The following is a 23,687-nucleotide window of genomic DNA, read 5'->3' as shown; positions in this document are numbered from 1 at the left end:
GAGCAGGCAGGCGGACGCAGTCATTCTTGGCTCCTCTGTGTCGTTCTCTGTTCCTCCCTCTGACTTGAGGAGAAACAGGACTTATTGGCTCTGTAAATGAAATCAGTCGCTTGTGACACAAGTAAGCCCCGCCGAATTTGTTTATCATGCCATGTTTCATTAAATTCACTTGAAAATAACTGGACGCTCTCAGTGCTCCCCTGTTTAGTCAAATCACTTAAAATGGTTAAATGTTGAGAGGTGACACCTGCTCTGCAGCCGTGACATGTTTGTGCAGAGCCATTGTTGCGTCCAGCTGCCTGTCAGTGTTCCTATTACACAACTCCTATTTGTTCTAAATGTAGATGGATCATCACCACTTAAAATACGTTCTGGAGCATGCCACAATTTAGCTTAGCAACATTAACATGTTTTATTCAACAGCGGATTGATAATGGAGGAATCCATATCCCCCTTAGTGCCAGCAGGCAGACACAGAGACGGATCTCGCCTTGATGACTAAATTGTGCTTATTTTCCTGAAAATTGGCAAGCTCTGGCTCACTAGAGGCACACTATGGCGCTGTCAATAACAATGACTGCCTGTAGCTTATTTATTTTCTTATTATCTTTAATCTGTCTGTGTTGACAGTGACATCTGTGCTCAGCAACAACCAACTGCTACCAGTTTAGATCCATATACATATTTGTGTTGTCTTATGCAATATGACTGTGGTGTATGATTGGACATTTGTTTGACCATCTAATTTTGGCACAGCCACATATGTTCTTACAGAGCTCGACTCAAGATTTATATAGAGATTGTTTTTAAGGATGAAGAAGAAATACAGGATTGTCACAAATCTCCCAAAATACACAAATGTGTGTTTTTCTATCAAATCTTTTTGGTTCTTTTGCATCATCTCTAGTCTTTTGTCCTCAAACCAATAAAACAGCATTTATCAGCATTCTTGAATCTTGAAATGGGAAAACTATTGAGGTTATTTATGAAGTTATCTCCTGTTTGAACCGTAAGATTTTGAGATAGTTTATTTTTGATTTTATAGTTGACGAATAAGAAAGTTGAATAAAAAGACTTTGGCCTTTTGCCCTCGACCGTCTCATTGAAAAGATAGCTGCTGCTTTTGGACAGCTGCATGACTGACTGCATCTCCACTGAGGAGCACATTTTTCCACTTTTCTGCCCGGCTCAACTGCCGGGTACGCCGAGAGGCGTTTGCCTGTCTGGAGGAGTGACGCCGGACTCTGGCAAATGTGTGTGTGTGTGCGTACGGGTCTGTGTAGTGTATGTGTATCATCCATGTCTACCTCTCTCACTTGCTGAAACATATCCGTCCAAATTTGACAGCGCGGGGGCAGACAGCCATGTTGCAGAATTCTGATCATTTAAATGCTCAGAGGCCAGTATGAATAGCAGAGGTGTTAAAAAAAGAGAAAGACACATGGAGAGAAAGATACAGAGCAACCCTTCACATACCTCCATATCACATAAGGGACTGCCTGCCACTTTCCTGTGAAAAATAATGCTCACTTGTCAATCTTCCAAAAGCCAGTCAAATAGCCGCCGGTCCCATGGAGACCTATTGAGGTGTATGCTTTGTTTCATCTGGGGCACGCCTCAGAGGAGATCAACTCTGTTGTATCAACGAGTTGCCTCCAAACATAGGGTAGGAAAAAAATATTTGATACAATTCTTGAGCCGATGTACGATCTTGCTTCGCTAAACAAAACAACATTTTCACTTTCAATTGCCTGAACAGAAACAAATATCAGGAGAAACCAATAATTTGTATGGATGTATTTTAATGAAGCAGTACCATACCCACAACTTGATTTAACAAAAAAAGGCTAAAGATAAATATAATGTATGCCCTGCAGACACTGCTGCACTATGTATAACACAGTGTTTGAACTTCTATTCAGTGGCACAATTGTCCCTGAACCTTTTTAAAAAATTAGATTTATCACTGGCCTAATTACTTAAATTACTGTCTGATGATAAATCGACTAGCACAGGGTTATGTACACAAAGGTACTGCATTCCTCCAGAAAAAGCAATTCTCTGTAGTCCAAAGCACAAACTATAAAGGTGTCAAGTGATTTATCTATGCGGCAATGCAAATAAAGAAAAACATACCCAGCAGCTTGAGGACGAGGTCTGCATATCTGTCCACACAAACATTTTCACATCATTTTGAAATACACTTCCTATTATAGTTTCATGACACATCGTGCTGCCAATGCCAGCAAAATACCTGAGTTGTACTTTTATGCTGGCAACTGTGAGAAACACAACTTTGCATTACTAGAGAGCCTTGTTTTTTTTAATATATAAAACCAACAACTAATGATGATCGCTCCAGAGCAACCGACCGTAACTTCTGCCTACAGCGATCTCCCTGAAAGAGATTCTGTCCTCAACATCCCACAGGTCGTCTTAAATGAGGAAGTTTACACCAGTCTATCTTAATAAAGAGAGAGAGATCTAATGTTTTGCGAATTATTCACAGAGATGATAAATCAGAGCAGTGTCAGAGTTTCCAATGGTGGGAGAGGATGCTCTCTCTTCCCTTAATACAAATGACATGGAAAACAACAGCTGCAGCTATAAAACGCCCTGCCATAAAAAACAGGATAAATAAATGTACAAAAAAGGAAAAGCTGGGTTTCGTCATTCTGCAACTATCTCAATGTCGTCTCAATGACTTGACTTCTGTTTTGTTGTTGTCATAGTTGCTTGTTTCGATCTAGAGTAGCCATGGTCTAATTCATAAATGCCGTCTTTATCTTTTATTTTTTGGATATTTTAATTGTTACTATTTTTTGTGAAGTGCTTGGGAAGTATTTGAAAAGAATCTTTCGTGTTGTATATCATCACAAACCAAGGTGACACAGTGGTCAGCTCTGTGCAGCACTATGTCTTCCTGTCATGTTGGACTGAGCACAAAGTGGATGCTACAGTCAGACTCACTATCACCTCTAATGGTTAACAGTGATTTTATGAGATGGTACGGGCTGACACTAGCTGGTTAGCATGGCTACTTTAGTCAGTATCTCCAAACCAAAAATCATGGAAGCCTTGGACATAATGTTGAGACTGAATTTCTCCACATTCTGTGAATTAAAACAACAACTCAACAAACACCAGCATTTAAAAAATGACATATTCTCACTAACAGCAGTTGGTTTTAATGGAAAGTATCTGACTTATACAGCAGGTGTAGTGTACTCTGTCTCTTCACAGCTTCACAGTGTGTGTAAACTCATCGGAGTTACAACACTTGTAACTCCACAAAAGATGTCTCCCCATTCCTTCACAGTTAACTCTAATAAAAGATCAGATCATTAGCGCATTACACATACACAGAGAGCAGTTTGTGAGATTGTTATCCACCGAGCCATGAAACAACTATGTAACACAACCAGTCCTAATATATTTCAGTTATACAGTTCTCTCCAAATTCTTTTTTCATTTAAACAAATATTTTAGCAAGTAGTCTGCAAATTTAACCTTTGAGTTTGAAACGTTACATGAAACCTCAAGTTACTGAAGATTTTTTTTGTTCAGTAATAAAAAGGGTAATAAATGACTGATGAGGAATGATAATACCCAACAATCAGTCCCTCCTGAGGCAAGTGTTGCCCTGTTTCTCTCCACTTTGTCATTATGTAAGGCAGCAGCTGAGGCACTTAACTACACTGAGGCTGGGTGAGAATGTGTGGTGACTCTGGCTAATTAAGGTGAAACACAATGACACTCCATTTCCACATTAGCCTCCCCCTCTGCCCTCTGCACTCTTCTCTGTGGGTTCGCTGTGACCCAATCCGCCCGCTCATCTTTGTTCTGTGACAGCTCCAAACACAGGCTCATGTACACTCACTCCTGCTTTCATCAATATACTAATGAGGACCGACTGTATTCTTTTGTTAGCGTCGTGCAGACTGTTGTTTAAACTGGTGAAAACAGGATTCCAACGTTCTGTTTACTAGGAAACATAATTGGAAACCAGGAAAAAAACATTTATATACATATATTTTAAGCGGAAACCAAAGAGGCTGATATGTACAAAATACATATCCCTGTTATCTATTAAAATACTCCATTTCTTTGCATAAAACCGTTATACCCTATGACATTAATGCAATTGCGAGACTCGACACTGGGTACGCTACTTATTAAAAACTCGTTAGCCCACAATAGTGGTTTTGAGCAACATCTGGAATCTGACCAGAAATGGCAACGTAATGATGGATCTTCTTTTTACAATATCGGAAAACGCGCCTACGTCACAGCAGCGCTACAAAGAACACATCACAGCTGCAGCAAAGTTCAAGCTACGTGCAAAGTTTATATTGTTTATTCTCATGTCTACCAACATGAATCTTTCCTTTTGTCTTTATAATTATTGATACGACATATAACACAAAGCAGGTTGGGAAGCCATATGCATATTTCTGCTACATTTTGTTTCATTTATGACCAATGCGTCGTGACGGTACCTGAAGTCATACTTTAAAAAGAAAATCAATTTCCTGCAGGATTCCCAGGATAGAGTGCCTCTACCCCCAGAACAGAGAAAGTCTCATTTTCAGGAAAAAATATGAAGCCCTGGTGCAGACATTTGTAGCCGAAAATCACTGCAAGTCACAAGACAAATGCTTCAACTTTCAATTCTTTTCTCTTAAATTTGAAAACAGCACACTATGTGTGACTGGCTACAGTCCCATTGCAACAGTGAACACTAAAAAAAACTGTTGCTTTAGTGGAAGTGCAATAAATGTCATTCAAAGTAATAATAAACAATAATTTAATTAAAAATAAATAATCAAATTGTAGTGATGGTAAGCACCTAAGGTTTGTAGGGTCTCTTACATGAGCAGTTAACCTCTGTGCTAATCCTAATTGTGATCTAATGCTAATTAAAGTCTCACAGTGATATTATTATTTTGAATTATTTTTCGGGCTCACCTAGAGTGAAATTCTTATCTGGCTATTTACTTCTCATTGTGAAGTTGTTCTCAGTGGCATGATTAACCTGGATTTGAAACTAATTAGCAGCTTTACTAAAAGTGACAATATTAACCTTAAATGGCTTCAAATGCAAAGTTGAATACCTTTCATTGTACTGTTGGCCCTGTGTTAACTTGTACCTGACAAATAAAACTTGAATCTTCAACAAGAAAAAATATGACATCAGTATTCTGTCTCTGCTTTCATTCCGGACCGTTTTCTGTCCGATTTTGCTCCTGTACCTTGTGAGGAGACTTCACACAATGTTTCTGAAAAAAGCTTGCTGGGAGCTACAGTATCACGGTAGCCATATAGCCTTAGGTGTTTGATAAGAGAGACAGTGATTCAAAGATATCAGGGAGAATCTGGAGGTTTAGGACACTGAGATGGCTAAGATCTAAGGTGAATGAGCCAGAAGTGACAGCCACATCTCAGGGATAATGTATTTTTGATTTATTCTCTTGGTCACTGTCAGATTAGTTTGCTAAAACTTTAGAATTTAAAGAAGATCTCAAAGAAAATTGATACTTCTTGTCGTTAGTCTTAAGAAATTGAATGCTGGCATATATCTAAGGAAGGAGGAGAAGAATGGCCTGTTGATAACTATTTAGTTTTAATTCTAAAAGCATAAACAGAATTAGAACCATTCGCCTTCAAATTGTTGAAAAGGCAAACACAAATCAGAAAATTACCATGTAGTTTTTGTAAATTTCAAAATCTTTGATCAATCCTCCAAATCCTTAACTTTACATTTAATCAGACAAGCTCAAGCTTCCATGTTAACGGGTGTAAAGTCGTGACTTATCTTAACACCCCCCCAGCCACTTTGTCTTAAATATTCATCACATAATTAAACATAATGGGACAAGAAAGGAGGAGGACACAGAAATATTCAGGAAAATGTACTGTGAAACACTGATTTAGGTCTGTAATGCGTTTAATCCACTCTGCAGTTTCATTTTTCAGTAACAAGTTGTAGGAACTCCCGGTCACCTGTTTGCACTGTTACAAGATTTATTTCCTAATCCCTGCTAATTCTTTCTCTTGCAAATATTTTACGACAAGTGGCGAGTTGACTGCTGTCAGCTTTTTCTAAATGATGAAATGGATTCTCCAGATTACCTCTGAGTAGACTCTTGATACCATGTGCATGATATTGTAAAGGCTGGGGAATTAAGCAGGGAGTATATGACCCCAATTAGCAGCTATCGCCATCACTTTGAGCGGTCCAATCCCGTGAGGCGGATTTAAAACGATCATTGTCCGTCAATAGGAGACATCAAGGAACTTTGAGAGCGACGCTGCCTCAGTGCGTCAACTTTATCTGGAGAGATTTGGCTCACTTGTTAGACAAAGTCGTCATGCTTGTAGTGTAATGTAGTGTTTCCATGAGAGGATAAGTCAGCAGTTTTTCACTGAGGCTTAATAACCCAGAGATGCAACTGAAGGTGTTGATCAGACGCAAAGGTGAAAATCTAAGATGCTGGAAAAACTCACAAACCAATATGTATTCATGAGGTTAATTACAGGATGTGCTAAAATGATACCTTTTCACCATCAGGCCCGTTGTCAAATAGCAACAAGCTCCGAAAGGTGTCAGATTACAAATCTGTGCCAATTATATAGATATTATGAGTCAATGTGTTTTCTTAGGTTGGCAGGTTTATGATCTCGTGTTTTACAAGTATAGTAAATTGTTCTGAGCCGGCTGTCACACACTGTTTTTATTTACTGTCTGTTACCTTCACTGTGAACCAGTTTGCATTGGGTGTTGAGATAAAATGAGTTGTGGCGACAGCTGTTGGGTAAAGGTGAACACACAGTAATTCACGGTACTAAATGTCAACTGTGGAGCTTATTTTAGTGGCTACCAAAAACTTAGACTGAATATTAACAGTGGGAAGAGCCTCCTTTGGTTATTAATGTCACATATAAAATTATCTATACAAGTAGAACGACACTCAGTGGAGCACATTCCTCCGCAAAGGCCCAACAGTCACCGTATGAAACCACATTTAAATTCACTGGATCCAGATTTTTTATTTGTAACTGCACCAAAATTTAATTAGTTCTGCTGCTGACAACAAAACCTCCCTGGTGGAGATAATAATCATTCAATAGAATTGCATATTTCATGATGAATAAAATAATGATAGTTTTTAGTGCACAGTGATGCTACTTAAATATTTAAATTAAAATACATGATGTTTTAGGACCTGAAATATCAATGTTAATGACTAATAGATATATTCCTTTTTTATTCTTTATTACTATGTATTTTGTACTAAAATTTTTGTGTGATCGATTATATATCTCATTTCCATCTCAGCTTGCTTTATTTGTTAAAGTTATTGATGACTGGTGTTTAACTAATTTTTAAAAGGTTCTATGAATAAAGTTTGATTATTTGACTGATAAAGTAAATCAAACACTGACATGTTTTTTACTTTCTGATTTACTTCTGATTTCTCGCAGATGCTAAACGAAGCCTCTAATCAAATCATGTTTTCATGGAAGTTGCAAAAAACGAAAGTAAATAAAACTGATAACTCACTGATTTACTAGTGTATTTCACAGTTGGTGTCGTTATATCACTTTGAATTATCACAAGTTGCTCGCAAACCAGTTCAAGGCCAGCTTCACTGAAAGCTCACTCATGTTGAGTGATGGTTCAGTGCTGTATAATCACCTTGCTTAATATTCAGAGTAGTCCACCCACTGTTGATTAGTGCCTCTGAGCAAATATGTACAGAGGGCCTGGTTAATCTGCAGTTCTCTTTCAATCAAGTGGACCTTTGTATTGCCCGGCCACGAGCCTCATGCTTTCACAGGGTCATTATGTGTTGATCAAAGCCGAGTTGTGCAGAAAAGAAATTCTCTTAGACTTGGCTGCTGCTGCTTTATACATCTGCCCACTCTCCTCTGCAATATCTCCCTTTACCTCCTCCCTCACTCATCTGTCTCGACGTCCGCTCTTCCTGCAGGAGTGCTCAGATTCCGGCTGTAACTCCTCTGAGCATTTTATCATGCAGCGGCGGCAGTGGGCACCCCTGTCAGCCGCCCTGACCCCAGTGGCCCTCTGCCACTATCGACCAAGTGACCCAGTGTACTGTTAAGGGGGAAACAGCATTTCCTGGAACCACGGCGAGGTCCCTGAGCAGCAAGAGAGAAACCGGCAGTGTGACTGACACCGGGTGACAAACACTTTGAACTCAGACAACAGGAAATTAATGCAGGGAGTGCAGCTCAAGGCACAACACATTGCACGCAGCACACTTAAATTGACACGTCTATCCAGATGACACATGTTGATACCTTGGCTGTAGCCTCAGTTCTACTTGTTATTCTCTGCATCTGGTTGTCCTCCAGTGCTGCTGGCACACTGGCCACATAAAGAGAGACCCTGCAGATACTGGAGCTGCCCTGTGAATACAAATGAAAGCAGCTTAGTGTTTCTGTCCCCAAACAAATCTCAGCTTGGCATCAGTGACTTCAAAAAGTCCATGCAAAATAATGATTGGCAGTCATGCTGTTGAAATGATCCCACTTAAAGCACAGTTTCCGTGTTCATAACAAACCGCAATTCAGTGAGGGCAGTGACAGCATCTGGATTTTGGCCTCTGTGGCCCCTGGAATTTAGGCGCATAACCTTGCAGGGTTGGGGGCCACCCAATATTGGCCTGCCTATGATCCCTCTATGTGTGTGTATATATATAGATATATATATATATATATATATGTACTGATGATCTCATTCCAGTGATCTGCCAGCCCCAGCTGTAAGCTATAATGTCAAAGTGGGTCGTAATGCGGTTCCTACTTCATATCACCTTCAAGCTGAAAAGCGCCGATGTACTCAAGACAATAACAACCATTCAACATCTGTTGGGATCCCGCTGGCTCTGCTTTAATGCTTCGCAACAGCTCATGTCCAGGGAGGAAAGATCGTAGGTTTACATAAGACAGACAGCACGACGAGTATTTACCATAATGGCTGCACTGTAGACTCATGCATTGAATTGCAGTCATTAAAATGCTGCCCCAGTTAGGACATTTGCAGCGGCGGCCAGACTTTCACTGTACATAAAGAGTGAAACTAATCAATCAGGCGGCAGTGCCAGCATAATCCATTACACTCAACGTTATTGAAATACATTCAAATTAAAAGTCTATTTCCAGGGCTCCTGCTAGAACATATAATAGGCACCATTCATACTGTCTAGTGTCAATACTATGATTATCACAAATAAGCTCAAAGCAATTTACCAGTCTGTATTAGCAGAGAAATGGTTGGGAAGGAGGAAGCTTGCCTGACATTAGACCATCTGATCATGTAAATCTATTTTGATTGTTGGAGATATGAAACCTCGGCTCAGATATCATTAATTGCTTGTCCTCCCTTTTTCAGTCAACATAATGCTGCTCTCCCTTCCTATCTGCAACGTGATCCATTGAATCTCAGATGTAATTTACGTGATTGGCAAGACATCTTTTTGTCATTTGTGAGACATCAGACATAAAAAGTTTAACAGGGGACGCTCTAAAGGTCATTCCAGTAATTTCATCAGCTAAGAAATGTTCTGTGGATGGATTTCAGGGTTTCCTTCGAGTGAAACAAAGAAGCCGTGCTTCTCTTCTGTAGCACCATTCCACCTCTTCCAAAAAAATCTGTTAAATAATTTTTCATGCAGCTTTATGATACAGAATGGAATCACACATGGGAAAACTTATTTATTTTTCAGGTTTGCTCCCAAGTGCAGGACATACCATTTATTCACAGTCTTACTTGAGCTACATTTAGTCCATATATGTTGTTTTGTTATCCATCCATCATATACACTGCTTATCCTTTTTAGGGCTGTGGGGGGGGCAGGAGCCAGCAGCTGACTTTGATCGAGAGAAAAACCCTCGACAGGTCTCCAGCGTTGAACCAACATAGGCTACAGCCATAGTACAACATTTTCATTTGGAAGCCCATGAACTCTGCTTACACCGGACCCGTTGCTGGTCTTCTCAGTCACTACATAGTCTTTGCCAAGTCATCAGATTCCGATCACATTACCCTCTTCCAGAAGAAAAAAAACAGCAGTAGCCTCAGCTACCAGTGTGGAACACATGGATAATCAAGTACAAGCGCTGCTGACCCTGTTGCCTTTGCTAACAGCTGTTACATGCGTTGGCAATGAGTTTCTGCAACTAAATAACCAAATGCTTCTTGTGTCCACCGGCACATGCACGGCCGGTGAACACAAGTGGTCGAGTGTTGTGCGTAATTATGGACAGGGAATAAATGGATATTGAGCCAAAACACTTGTATGGACCGAGATCGTTTATAGGTGAAAGCACCATTTTCAAACTAAAACGTAGTAGTATGGATAAACAGCCATTCACCCTCACATTTAAACCTACAGTCAATTAAGAGTCCTTAATTAACCAACATCCAATTGGCATGTCTTTGGAGTGTGGTAAGAAGCCTGAGTACCCAGAGAAAACTCATGCAGACAAAGGGAGAAACACATTTGCAGACCTTCCATCAAATGTATATTTGCAAATACAGTTGTCAGTCGATGCAGCAGTGATGTGTGCTGGTGCTGCTCACCGTGGTTGAATAAACTGCTGCTATGAATCAGAAAAGTGCGATTGATTTCTTGAAATGCATTCTCATTTTAATAAAATGAAACAAGATTAGATCTCACTACACTTCACTCAGGCTTTATTGGAACTGACCCGTCGGTTCAGTAGACATTAAATTATACAGCATACCGTACATAGTGTGCTGTACATTTCTCTGTCGCCTTCTGTTCCTCAGATGGGTTCATGTGTTCCCGTTTCATTGCTCTGGGTCTGGGTTAAATAGTATTTGAGCATATCAACGAGGTGATTATTCATTAATGAAACAAGTGACCTGAACTTGAATCGTTGCATATACAAGGGGAGGTGTTTACAATTTACTAAACATGTGGAATCATGACTAATTGTGCAAAGAAAATATGCTTGTAGAGAAAATCCTTTCTGCCTCTGTGCTCCTTTAAATATGAAGCGGTAGAAGGAGTTTGTGCATTTCTAGTGACTTAACCAGCTATTTGACAAAGATAAACTACTATACAAATAGGACAATGACAACACAAAGGCAATGAGAGTAATATGACAAAGATCACAGATAAAAAAATGTTCTTGGAGTTATGTATATGCTCACTCACAGCTGCTGGGACCCTGTGGGACCACTTGGTCAGAATTAGCATGACAAGGTTTCTCTGCAAAGGCCCCTCTGAATTTTAATGAGGTGCTATAGTCCAACTGAAACATTCATAATATATTTTATATCTTGTTTTCATAGTCGACTTGCACCTTTGCCACCAGCAAGGAAACTGGGAATCAATATTCAGCTGCGATGCACACCTTTACTCAAGGTTACAACTGTTTTCCCTCTACCTATCAATTATAAATACAGTACTGGGGCCTGCTTTATGGATCCCGTGTATTTCCCAGTGTGAATGACTGCAGTTCCCAGGCAAGGCATTTCAATGAGACATGACCAAAGTGCAATCAATAGATATTGATGCCTTAATCACCATATAATTTAAATGTGAATATTTCTACATCAAGATGGCATCAAAGTTACAATCTACAAATTAACATATTCAGTTAAAAGTTTTCATAAGACTTACATTATAATAGTGCACAGTTACTTGTGGAAATTAAAAAAAAAAATACTTCAGAGCTTTTCTTTAAATAATTTATGATTCTTTTTCCTGAAGCATATAAGTTGGTTTTACATATTATGAATCCTCCTTTACTTATATAAATATCTAGATACGTTTTACTTTAGAGAGCAGAGAAGAATTTTAACTTTAACTTTAACTTTCTAAGGACAACTGAAGCTTCACAGTTTCTCTGATGAGGAAAATTATATACATTGATTATTGAGCCTTTTTTACAGTGCAGTCCAACTCGAGTGCTGGCTGTATTATAGCACATGTTCAGATATTTGCTAGCCTTATAAATGTGTGAGTGCTTATTAAAATAACAGCTTCTTCAGAGTAAAAATGGAAACAGTTACCTTTAAGAAGTGTAGTTGAGAGGCTGAGGTGAGCAGCCATTAAGTTCTTAAATGTTTCCTCTCTTCTCCACTGAATGATGAGCGTAGAAACTGATGCGGAGTGAATTCAGCAGCATAATGGGTTAGTTTGCATGGGCCTGGGCGGACAGTAGGTGAAGTGCGAGTGGGAGTTATCTATACTGGCCTGTAGAAGCTTGTACACGGCAGGAGATCCCATCGTTATTGCCCGAGGCTTCCCCACTGCAAGTGCCAATGAGTTTATCAGACAAATGTTAGAGTTACTGATGAGATGGAGTCTCTGCAGCCAAGGAACTGAACGCAGGAAAAACAGGACGCATTAATCCAGTTTACTAAGAAACAATGTGCAACTCATTACATTTCATGAGGGTCTGGACCACTATCAAATAACACTGCAGTAGATATTTCTATGTTTTAAGTGCTGCATCTAATAGCAGGAAATATTATGGACTTAACGAGTCAGTGAATAATATTGGACAGAGGGAGAAATTCAACTATTTCTCTAACTGACACAATAAGGATCTCAATATATACTCCATCTCGACGTAGCTCAACTGGCCCCAGGATGAAAAAGTGTTCTACTTACTGGAGGTTTTAGACGGTTTGTGTTTTGAGAAAGTAAAAGTTAATAGTAGAAAATTAAATTACTTGTTTTACGTACAACAGTAGCTCAGTGTTGAAATGTTTCCTACAGCCTATGGCCTCCAAACACAACACACAGTAGGTCTTGTTATATACGACTTTGCTAACCTGCTGTATATTTGTCATGTTTAGCTAAGGACCGAATGCAGGCGCAGAAGCTAGTGAATCCAACGACCATTCAAACGTATATAAAAAGCCGCACACCTTAACAGTAAAAAAGCCAATGCGGTTTCATTTTAATGAAAAGATGGAATATAAAATCTTCATTGCAGATATACCAGGTGGGATGAACACAGAATTTACTAACTTTATTCTGAACCATAGACTAAATAAAAACATCTGCTCACAACATCCAGCACACAGACAATAAAAAGTGACAGTATATTGTGGAACTGTTTGAGGAGGACTCACTAATGACAAGGAATAATTCTGGAGTAGCACCAGAGCATAAACACAGGCTGAGCTAACTCATTCAAGATCAAGAGAACAGGGACTGTACTAGTTTAATGAATTTAATGAGAAGAAACAAAACAGGCTTACTGTTTTCAGCGTCAGGCAAACAGCAACATGAGTTCCATCCATAAAAGAAAAGTGAAACATGAGGAGAATTCATGTGGAAAAACACAAAGTGACCAAAACTAGAGAGAAACACGGAGATAATATAAGTGAAGGAGGGTCACATCAGGCTGCAGGTGCAAGAAACACCAGGAAGTGAGGTAACCAACACAGGAAGTGAAGTTCAAGATAAAGCAGGAAATGACACAACATAAGGGATCACAAGAAAAGAATTCAACTGAGGCAGAGAAATGGTTAAACACAGAGTATGAATCCAAATACACAGAAGCAAAGTTCATTAACCAGTGCACAACTTAAATTAAAAGTCCACAAGTCTTTGAAGAGCTCAGCCAGGCAGAACCCTGGTAACATTGTTAGGGGACGGCACAGCGGCGCTGTACACAATTACTTTTAAATTCAGTCACAAATAAAGTATCAAACAATATTTACATTGTATATTTTATAATTTAATCTTGATTTCAATTTCCCAGAGTGTTTTTTGTGTCCTGTATCAATGGGTGTAGCCGTAGACTAGACTTATTTTGTGTATTTATGCTGTCACTTCGAATGTGGTGCATGCATAACAAGCAGGAGCCCATCCATTTATCTCAATGACTATTTGAAGATCCAGGCCTCCTGATGTTTTTGTTGGGATATTTCTTATTCTGATTACAAGGACTTTTGCAGGTCTCACCTTAAAACCCAGTCATAAGAATTAGCTGTTCGCCCCTTGAGGTAAATTGGAACTCTGTATACTGGCAGGGAACGCTTTATTTCATCTTTTTTTTTCTGAGCCAGTCGCTCTCATCCTTTTTTCATTTGAAATCCTGCATCTGGTAATTTCATAATTATGAGAAGGGATTATAACGGAGGCAGCTGGAGCTGCAGGTTAATTGGATTTTTCACCTCAACGGGACCGGATCTAAGTCGCCCATGGGCCACAAATCTGCACATTTGAAGTTGGGGACAGGACAAAAGAGGCAGCGTGAAGAAAAGCGTGAGCAGTTAAAGGGTCCCCTTTGACTTCAAGACTTTGGGAAGTTACTTTTGCGCTGCCAGTTATACTGTTTGTGGCTTGAGAGGTTTTCCTTTGCATGTACACAACTGCTTTCATCCACAGTGATGGCATCTATAATTGGCAGTGTTCTGCGTTCACAGGAGTCGCGCCAAAGGAAACTAAATTGCAGCCACTATTGATAACCTTAGACAAATTCCCAAGTGTTTGAAATAAAACTTCAACTGAACTTTCAACAAATCCAAGAATGAGGACTTGTAGAAAAACTGTATATTTTCAAACCACATTTTATATTATTTGGGTTGGAGGCTTACAAAATATATTAAAGCATTCCTTCTTGTTTTTTAATGTAAAACTGTGGTGATGAACTTTAATTAAAAGCACATAATTGTTATTTAATTTAAGTTAATGAAGCTTGTCACAGTTGATCTAATGATTTTTTTATGAAATCTCTGTGTGACCAAAATACCAAAAGTGCTTTCAGGAAAAGCTTTATTTTCCGTCTCACCAACAGGACACGGAGACATTTAGATTCAGGGCAATTTGGGATTTTGGAGAAAAGAGAAAAAACTTCTTTCATGCACTTGCATCATATCCTACGGAAATTCCTTGGATCCTGAAAATTACTTCTGACTTGACAATCACAAATAGTCTTTTGCAGTTTCACCCCGTTTCTGCTGACAGTGTTGTCTCGCTCGGTTTCCAGAGCCGAGGGGCCGAGAGCTTGGATGCTCCCACAGAGGAGCGAGTCGGCCCCTCGGCTCCTGGCCTACTTCTGAATCAATGTTTGACAAAGGGCAAGTCTCTCCCTGAGCAATAGATGGTGAATTAGAGAGGCTCCTGCACGGTGAGAGGACCACACGCAAAGCCGGAGGGTGCCGAGTCCACATTCCCTGTCGCAGACAAATAGCTGATGTGAGTATCATATTTCCCTGCACTTAATAACGAAAATAAAGTTAGAGAGCAGTTAGAGAAAGGGGTGATGAAGAGTGGGGGCAGTTATTTGTTTGTCTGAGAGGGACGACTGACTCTTAACGTTTCTATTTCAGTTGAAGAGATAAAGCTGGTGAGAGGTGGAGAATGAATTATTGTCAGAGAACAATGACAAACCTGCAGCGCGATAATTCTCCTTAATGTTTTTACGCCAGTGGATTGTCTTATACAATTTTGTGGTTTGGCTTATTACCTCCATTGTGTATGTCTGGTTTGATCTGTATTTGAGGAAGGATGTGGTTTGGCTCAGGGAAGAATCTGTACAATTTTGGTGCGGATCTGTATTAGGGTTAGATCCAGGGATTATTTCTACACTTTATTTTTCATTGTGACAAATGGTGTTTTTCAATGTTTTTGTTGTTTTCTCAGAGTAAAATTCACAAATTTAGATGAAGAAAATTCAGGCATATTTATGGTACTGACATTTACGAGTGTGTGCATTTTGGTGCAGATCCAATAATCCAGATCTGGTGAATTTATACATGGTTTCATAAGGGAACTGTTGGGCCTTGGCAGAGGTAGGCACCCCACTGAGTGTTATTATTGTTATTTTTGTTACAGTTTTACATGCGATTCATAATTGTTTCGCAGAATATATCAAATTAAAAAAAGATACTTTACACGTTCTCAGACAAATCAATGTGTTGCATGTTGTTCAATACAGGATGAAATTCAGTTTCTCCTCCTCACTTATCATGCACATCACTAAGTCTGCCATTTCAACAGTCAACAATCACTTCAACACTTTTTTCCTGACTGACGTTCAACGGGTGAAATCTCAAAAAAAGAAAAATTCCTTTGTGACGATCCGAAGCCTCAGATAATTGCAGAAAATGTCACATAATTGTTGAAAAAAGAAAAGTCAAAACAACACGCAGCCCACACAGCATTATGTGCACCAGCTCTGTTATAAAGTGTTTTTTTTTGTTGTTGTTGCGAACTTCTGAGTCATTTCCTTCATACCAAATGCTAAACAGTGTAATTTCTATCCACCCTGCAGAGAGCTGTCACTCTGGTGTGATATTAAAATGCTTCATAAATTAGCATTAGCCTACCTGAGGCATAAAGCCGCACAGGAACTGACTGTGGGCTCCGGCAGCAGCAGGCAGTAATTAGAGCAAATACATGTCATATGCGGACATATTATATGTAATATATTTCTACAACCGCAGCCAAGTGTAACATTGACCCCTTGTTAGGTCCATGGATGTGATTCCACTCCCACGTGGCATTAAAGACAAGGTTTCTATTGCGCCAGGTTTCTTAATGGTGCCAGGACTATAGTACTCATTCAATAATATACTAAGTGGACGATGCTGTGAACCAGTGACATTTTGAACCTTTATTAGTGTTACAACCACACAGAGGAACATTTACAATGCAATTTTCCTACCTGAGTTTCTCATCTTTGAATCACATGGAAAGATTTGGCTTCTCTAACACATATGGTGAAATGAGCTCTACGCTGCAGCGATTGAAGAAAAGCAGAACAAAAAAAAAAAGCAAATAAATCCCAGAGGGAACAAAAAAAATCACCATTTTACCTTTAAGGTGCTCGGGACTTTACTTATAACCTGAGTCAAAAGTGTCTTTTTGTCCATAGCAAAAATAATTAAGCCTGTTTCTTTTTTTTTCTCAAATAGTACCAAAAACAGAAAGCATTAAAAAGCAACTGGCATTTGACAAAAAATCTCACATTTATTTATTTGTTAAACAAGTGTTGAACTTTACATCAGTCTTAAGTGATGAGCCCCTTGGTAACATGTTTACATAAAAAAACATGAGCTACAGTACAGCATGTATACCAGTGCTGGAAAATATTCACACATTTCCCACTTATCTTTTGGAAAGTTTTAAATAAATTAAATGTCCATAACCAGGCAGAAGAACCACATTTATGATAGAAACTCGCTGCTGCTTCTCCCATCACTCTGCCGTGACTGTTTAAAAAGATCTATTTCATTCAAAATTACACAAAAAAACTGTGCAATGCATAAATCACTTTCACTGGGGGGGGTCTGCGTCCCCCCATTCTACTAAAGTAATGCTGAATAAACATATTGCGATGGGTGGTATCAATGGAACTCATTAAGCAAAAAACACTGTTCACAAGTGAAAAACTGTGGTGATGCATCTTTGAAATCTGTCGACTCCTCCACTCTTTTCAGAAGCTTCTTATGATCAACTGTACTACCATGAATGAAGTGTGGGAACCATAAACACACTGTATAACATATGTGCAACTTCTACACAATAGTCTCTCAAACGTAAAATTTTGCAATTAAAAGGTTTCTTCATATTTACGTTTTTTCCCATGAATTTTTATTTTACACTAGCAATACAACAAAATATATATTTCAGCCATTTTCCTTGACAACAGTTCAATGTACAGTTGAGAAAATATAAGGCCAGGGGCTTGATTGCTAGTGGTTATACAATCCAAACTTCATGGTGAACGACTCCAGGACCTTCAATTCCTTTTCTAACAGACCGATAAGGAAAGTTTCACAAATATTGTCCGGGTCCTGGTCCAGGGGTGTTGTTTTGTTCACAATAAAATACAAACAAACAAAAAAACTGGATTTAACGAGGATGTTTGGGAGTGTATGTACAACCTTTAGACCGGGTCAACTGCTGATCTGATGGAGATGGTAATTATTCCTTCTTTTTTTTGTTCTTTTATTTTTTTCGTACCTTAAATTTTTCTCAATAATTCAACAGCAGCAGCACATTTAAATACATAGTTGGCTTGTGTCTTTAAAATTGAAATCTGACTCTGTATTTTATGTACAGTCTCATTAAAACTCTGCAATGCAATCGCTGTGCGCCAAGTCTGTTGGTCTGCGAGGATGGTGGGAACAGTGGCGCGTTTATGGGGGAAAGGAGATGACGATGGAGATGGGGGGAAGGGAAGGTTTCTAAATAGCTGACGTGAGTGACGGGGATTCTAGACTTCTCCTCAAACATAAAACAAACTCTTCCCTTCCCCTCGCTTCTCTTTCCTTCCCTAGCGTGTCCTCCAGGAGGAAGGGGGCTGCAAAAGTGCAGGAAGAGGTTTGGGGATGATTTGAATACATTTAAAGGCTTGTCACTAACTGCATCTGTCCTTCCCGCACGTCGCCTTCAGGGATGCAGCCGTCTTTAGTAATAGGAATAATGTAACCATCACTGCTCCCTCGGCCTATCTGGTAATAGGCCTGGAGCTGGTGTCCGGCCCCTAAGTTAGGCATGCTCTTGTAGTAAATGTCATCATTCTCGCTCCTCTTAGACGGCGACAGGTCCTCCACCACGTCGGGGCTGCTCTCTGGATAAGGCGAGTCCCTAAGATTAGGCATACTAGTGTACAAGGAGTCTCTGTTTGGGGACTGCAGACTATCGTCAGGGTTGGTGGGTGTCAGCTCGCTGACAAAGGTGTCAACTCCCCCGTCGGTCCTCACCTTCTTCTGGGGTGCGTACAGAAGAGAGTGAGTCCGCTGGGGGATGAGCGGTGCCTCCAGCTCCTGCTGATGGTGCAGCTTGAGGCCCACTGTGTCACGCGTGTGCACCAAAGACGGAGCGTCGGCTACGATGGCGTCGTCTTCGCTGCTGCTGCCCCCTATGACTGTCACCTTGGGCGGAGCCCGCTCCACGTGGTGATGGTGGTGGTGGTACTGCGGAGGCTGCTGGTGGTGGGGCGGGTGGTGTAAACTTGGGTGCTGCTGCTGTTGGTGGCTTTTGTTACAGGCACGCAGGTTGTTGTGTACTAGCTCGGAGATGATCATTTTCTCGAAGGCAGCATCGTCCAGACTGAGGCCACAGTCTACTACCTGCACACTGTCGCCAAAGTCACCATTGCGGAGCGAGTAGCTATTATTAAAGTTACCATTTAGCGGTAGAGTATCCATTGCACTTGTATCCCTCACCGCACTGTTCAGCGAGTGCCCTGCAAAGAGAGGAAGACGTGAGAGGATTTTACATTAGTCACAACCAATGAGCATGAAGGAAACAACCAAGTTTAATGCTGTTCAGGATGCAGTTTCACAACGAGAACTCAAGTCAAATCAAGCCATGCCATAAATCCGTTAGTAGGCACAATCCTTAACATACAATATACAGGCATGCATTATAGGCAATGAGAAATCATTTTACTTTCTCATATATACATTTTGACTTTCCCTTTTTTAGACATTGCTTCAAAATAAGCAGAGCACTGTGCGTTTTAGTCTGCCACAAAAGTGACAAAGCAATGAAAAAGATCCCAAACAACATTAAGAAAAAACAAACTGTAATCAACATCACAACACACCGGGCAAAGGTAGATGTCCACAAGTATGAAGCCACAGACGGGCAAGCTACAACACTTACAGGTTGTCTAGCAACTAATAGGTGGTGCCGAAGGAAAGAAAGAAAAAGGACGGAGATGGGTAAAAAATAACATGGACAGAAAAAAGGGAAAGTAGTCATGTATCAACATGGGACAGCCATTGTTGCTCCCACTACAAGGGGAGCCCACAAGCAGCACTCCACCATCACCACACACAGCAGGTGAAAAGACTCACTTTAGACAACTCACATCATGTCTGTCTGCTCAGGCTATCTGGTCTAAGAGCAGCTGATGTACAAAAGAAAGTAAAATGATTTATTGTAACATGGAGAAAGAATCACTCAAAAAGAATAACAAAACAAAAATTAAAACGTCTTAACTGCAACTTAGCAAGAGCAAGGGTTCAGCAAATGAAATCAGCAAGCATTCAACAGCTTTCACTTTCATGATTTAAATGCCAACAGCTACTTGTTTTTTCGTAGCCTCGATTTTCTTCTTTTTTTTTGTTGTTTTTTTTTTTTATATCTGTAGACATTTTTTTTGTCCATTAGTTGGCAGCTTGTGCACCCAAAGCTGGCAAAAGGTCAGAGATTGCCCGCAGCCCAGGACTTGGCATCCGTCACAGTGACAGTTCCCAGTGAGACCCCCGGTCACGAGCAGAACAGCTCAAGAATAACACAGCCGCAGACGGGGTCAGACACGGTCATGTTAGGAATTTCTCAAAGCATGGAGGTCATGGAAAACAGCGGCGAAAAAAGATAAATATTAGTTATGCAATGATTGAGTGGGGAGATAAAGGGGAGAATGTGCTCTGCTATGTGTTCTTAACAGATCTAGACATTAAAATTAAGACAAATGGGATATTTGACTTTGACTGAAATTGCAATAGGATGTTAAAAGTCCAGATTTAGAGAGATAAAAATGACAAGAAAGATATTTTTTAAAAAGACGAAAAGGGGCAAATAAACAGCCGCTGCCATGACATCCAAGTGTTTGTGCCTGCTAGGAGGCAATTTAGTGTCCAGACAGGTGTTGTCTGCAAAGGTGTGAGGGGAATAATACTGGACACTGAGACTGCTGGGTGCCACAGGAGGAAAACAAAGAAAGAAGAAAAGAAATTTTAAAAGAAAGAAAGGGTAAAGAAACCATTCTGATAAATGCTCCTTTCTTCCAGAAAAACATTTTTGATCCGTTAAACCAGAAATTAGGCAGAAGAGACAGAGAAGCAGAGTAATGGGTATTTGCGATAGAGCTGTCAGATCTGGAGGATTACGAGAAATGCCTGGAGAGATCTTTTTGTTCTAATTTCTGTTCAGATTAGTAGAATTTAGGCAGATAATTTTGTGAACCACTTGCTCACTGAGTGTGTGTTAATGGCCTAAAGTAAACCAGTGATTGTGCCAGGGTGTTGGCTGTTTTTTTTAAAAATAAGCATGCTGAAAAAATTTACATTTGATAGGCAAAGTTAAGTTTTACTCCCATACTTGTCTCTCTGTAGGTCACTAGAGGGAAGCACAGGGGAGAAGCACAAAACACAGAGAAATCCCATTTCAGTTACGAAACAGAAGAGCAAACATAATCACAGCACAGTCGTTACAGTGGGATATGTGCTTACATGACAAATGTGCTTGTGTGTATCAGCTATCAACAAACATATCTACACATACACAACTTAATGCAAAAGTTGCATTAAGTAGATCTGTATTGAGCTACATAGACTTTTCTTGTGGTTTAACAAGTGTTAAAGGGAAAACTCCCACTAAAACACAAAAAGTCATAAATCACCTGATATCTCTGGAACATAAATCTTAATAATCATGCAGTTTACACTGTAGCTTCAAGTCTACACCACTGTTTACATTATCTGAATGCAGAATGTGCAGTATCTCTTTACCATCTTAATCATTATGTCCCGCTCAGAGTTTGAGAAATATGAGAACATGGAGAGGCCAGATCGAAAACAAACCACAAAAATCTCCGTCCCACCAGAAAACCTGTGCATGTTCTCACACACACACACATTAAGTGCTGTATCAAGTATTTGGGAGACAGTGATTCAGAAGGAAAGGCGATACTGCAGAACACCATGCGTTTAATTTGGCCTCAACATGAGAAATCAAGAGGGAGAGACAGAAAAGAAAGAATAAAGCCTGAATGCATGATGAAAGTATTAAGTAAGCACACCTGGCGAGTTAAACACTGGAGCCGTGGGGTTGTTACACACGACTGTCTCAGCCAGCAAGGTGTTATAAGGGTTGTTAGTGCCTTGTGGTCGGAGAAGAGGATTTGTTAGTAGATAATTCCCGGTCATTCCTGGAAGAAGGGGCGAGACAGAAGAAGAGGAGAAGATAAGTTGCAGAGCGTAGCCAACAGTGAAAGTGTCATGAAGAAGAGAAATGAGGAATGAGGGATTTTGTCTGTTGAGGCGTGTGTGTCGTCATCCCGGGTATCTGGCACAAAAAACATCTGAAACTAGGCGCTTTATCTTAAAGTCGAGAATGTGGAGGAAAAGTTTTGAGAAGCAGCAAACCGGCTACGTCTGCAGGCTGCCAAAAAGAATTGCTGGCCTTCATCACAGTTTAAAAAGCAGGTACTTCATTTTTCAAGCTCATTTGTGTGGCAGGTCGTTAAGAACCGATTACATTCATAAAGACATTTTAAAGACATTGCGCTAATTATTGCATCCTGTCATCTCTGCTTTTCACGAGTCAGGTTTACCTCGTGTTTTGTGCAAATATCATTTCTCAAAAATATCCCCTTTTTGATCGCGCTCTGAGGTTTTCCTGTTTTAACTAGATCCAAATATAAAATCTTCCCAATGTCAAAAAGCAAAATCCTTCCAAGTTTTAGTATCAAACTCTTAATTTACGCTCACATTTGTAATTTCTTTTTCCAAATAGCTTATCTGCCTTTGAGTTTTCCCCGGTCTGTCGTGTGTTCTCCTGTCATTTATTACCTGTGTTAAATGCCATCTGTCATGTTGGGATTTCTCCGGGGACGAATTTAATGACAGGGAAGTGCTTCCAGGAGATAGAGCCCTGCGTTAGTGCTCGAACTCTCCAGGGTAACTAGGCTATTACACCCCAGAGTGATCAATATCCAACCTTTACATTAAGATCCCCCGGATATGGAACTGTAGGGAAACAAATTGTGCTTCTACATCGTCACCGAGGCAGAATATGCTTCGAATCTTTGAATGTAATGTTTTCACCTTGTGGAATTTGAGAAAAGGGAAAAAAGAAGGCGATGGGAAAGCGCAGCAGCGACAGGAGTCAGAGGAGGAGAAGAGCAAAGTGAAACCACCTCAGTGTATAACCCTCTTTTCCTTCGCATGCTTGGAAAGCCATTTCAGAGGCAGCAGAGAGTCTAACAACGCACTAAGCGCTCTAGGTCAGCCAGAGTTGAACATCATCTTCTCATCATCATATTTGTGCTCAAGTTAAATAATAAATGACAGTTTTTTTTTTCCTCCCTCCTTCCTTCATAAAGTAAGAGGCCACTGTATGCCAGGCAACAAAAGGCCCCTCTCTCTCTCTCTCTCTCTCTCTGCGTGTTAGGATTGTCCTGAAATAAAACTTTATTTCCCCTTTTGCTGTCTCTAGTTTTGTCTCCGTCTCCCCTGAGCTTGGCCATGAACTACGGACAGGCAGCACTTAGATAAAAACACTCCCCGAGCCTTGCCTCAATTTGAGAGTGACGTTACCAGCCAGGATGACAGCGCACAGAGTATTTGAGGAAGGATTTTTGTAATCCTTCACTGGCAGGACAGAATAGAGAGACTAAACTAAAGGCCTGGATCTCTTTTTTTTTCCAAACCGCACTGCTCTGTCTTTTCAAGCAGGAGGCATTTATTATGATTACCAGAGAAGGATCCTGTCCGGCGGTGTGAGATCATTGGAGGTATTTTTAGCGGAATGATGAAATGTGTGCATAGATGTGCATGTGGAGAGAAATGAGGTGTGAACTGACCTTGGTTAAGGGTGGAGGTGCTGTTGATGTCACCTGAGATAAACGAGGACTCGGATTGCTTTCTTACGGTGTCATTCCACATTCTCCTGATACGACTCTGTCAGGTCAACAAGGGACAGTCA

General features: G+C 40.2%; 1 protein-coding gene across 42 annotated transcripts in view; it reads right to left on the bottom strand.

Moving 5' to 3' along the window:
- Positions 1-15,596: 15,596 nt before the first annotated feature.
- Positions 15,597-23,687, bottom strand: part of adgrl2a (adhesion G protein-coupled receptor L2a) — a 98,109-nt gene continuing 90,018 nt past the window's right edge. For 9 of the 42 annotated variants that reach the window (XM_069521903.1, XM_069521900.1, XM_069521904.1 and 6 more), the window contains 4 exons: positions 23,566-23,662; positions 21,781-21,909; positions 21,081-21,098; positions 15,597-19,215 (listed from right to left, as the gene is read on the bottom strand). In XM_069521903.1, coding sequence (XP_069378004.1) covers positions 18,371-19,215; positions 21,081-21,098; positions 21,781-21,909; positions 23,566-23,662 — 1,089 coding nt within the window. In that variant the 3' untranslated portion in view covers positions 15,597-18,370. Of the gene's footprint in view, positions 19,216-19,831; positions 19,885-21,046; positions 21,099-21,780; positions 21,910-23,565; positions 23,663-23,687 lie in introns of those variants that run through there. The other 33 variants (XM_069521936.1, XM_069521911.1, XM_069521915.1 and 30 more) reach the window with 18 other exon arrangements.

Source organism: Paralichthys olivaceus, chromosome 3 (assembly GCF_024713975.1).
Source record: "Paralichthys olivaceus isolate ysfri-2021 chromosome 3, ASM2471397v2, whole genome shotgun sequence".
Classification (NCBI taxonomy): Eukaryota; Metazoa; Chordata; class Actinopteri; order Pleuronectiformes; family Paralichthyidae; genus Paralichthys; species Paralichthys olivaceus.
The sequence above is the reverse complement of the archived record's forward strand: the minus strand, read 5'-3'. Positions and strand labels throughout refer to the sequence as shown.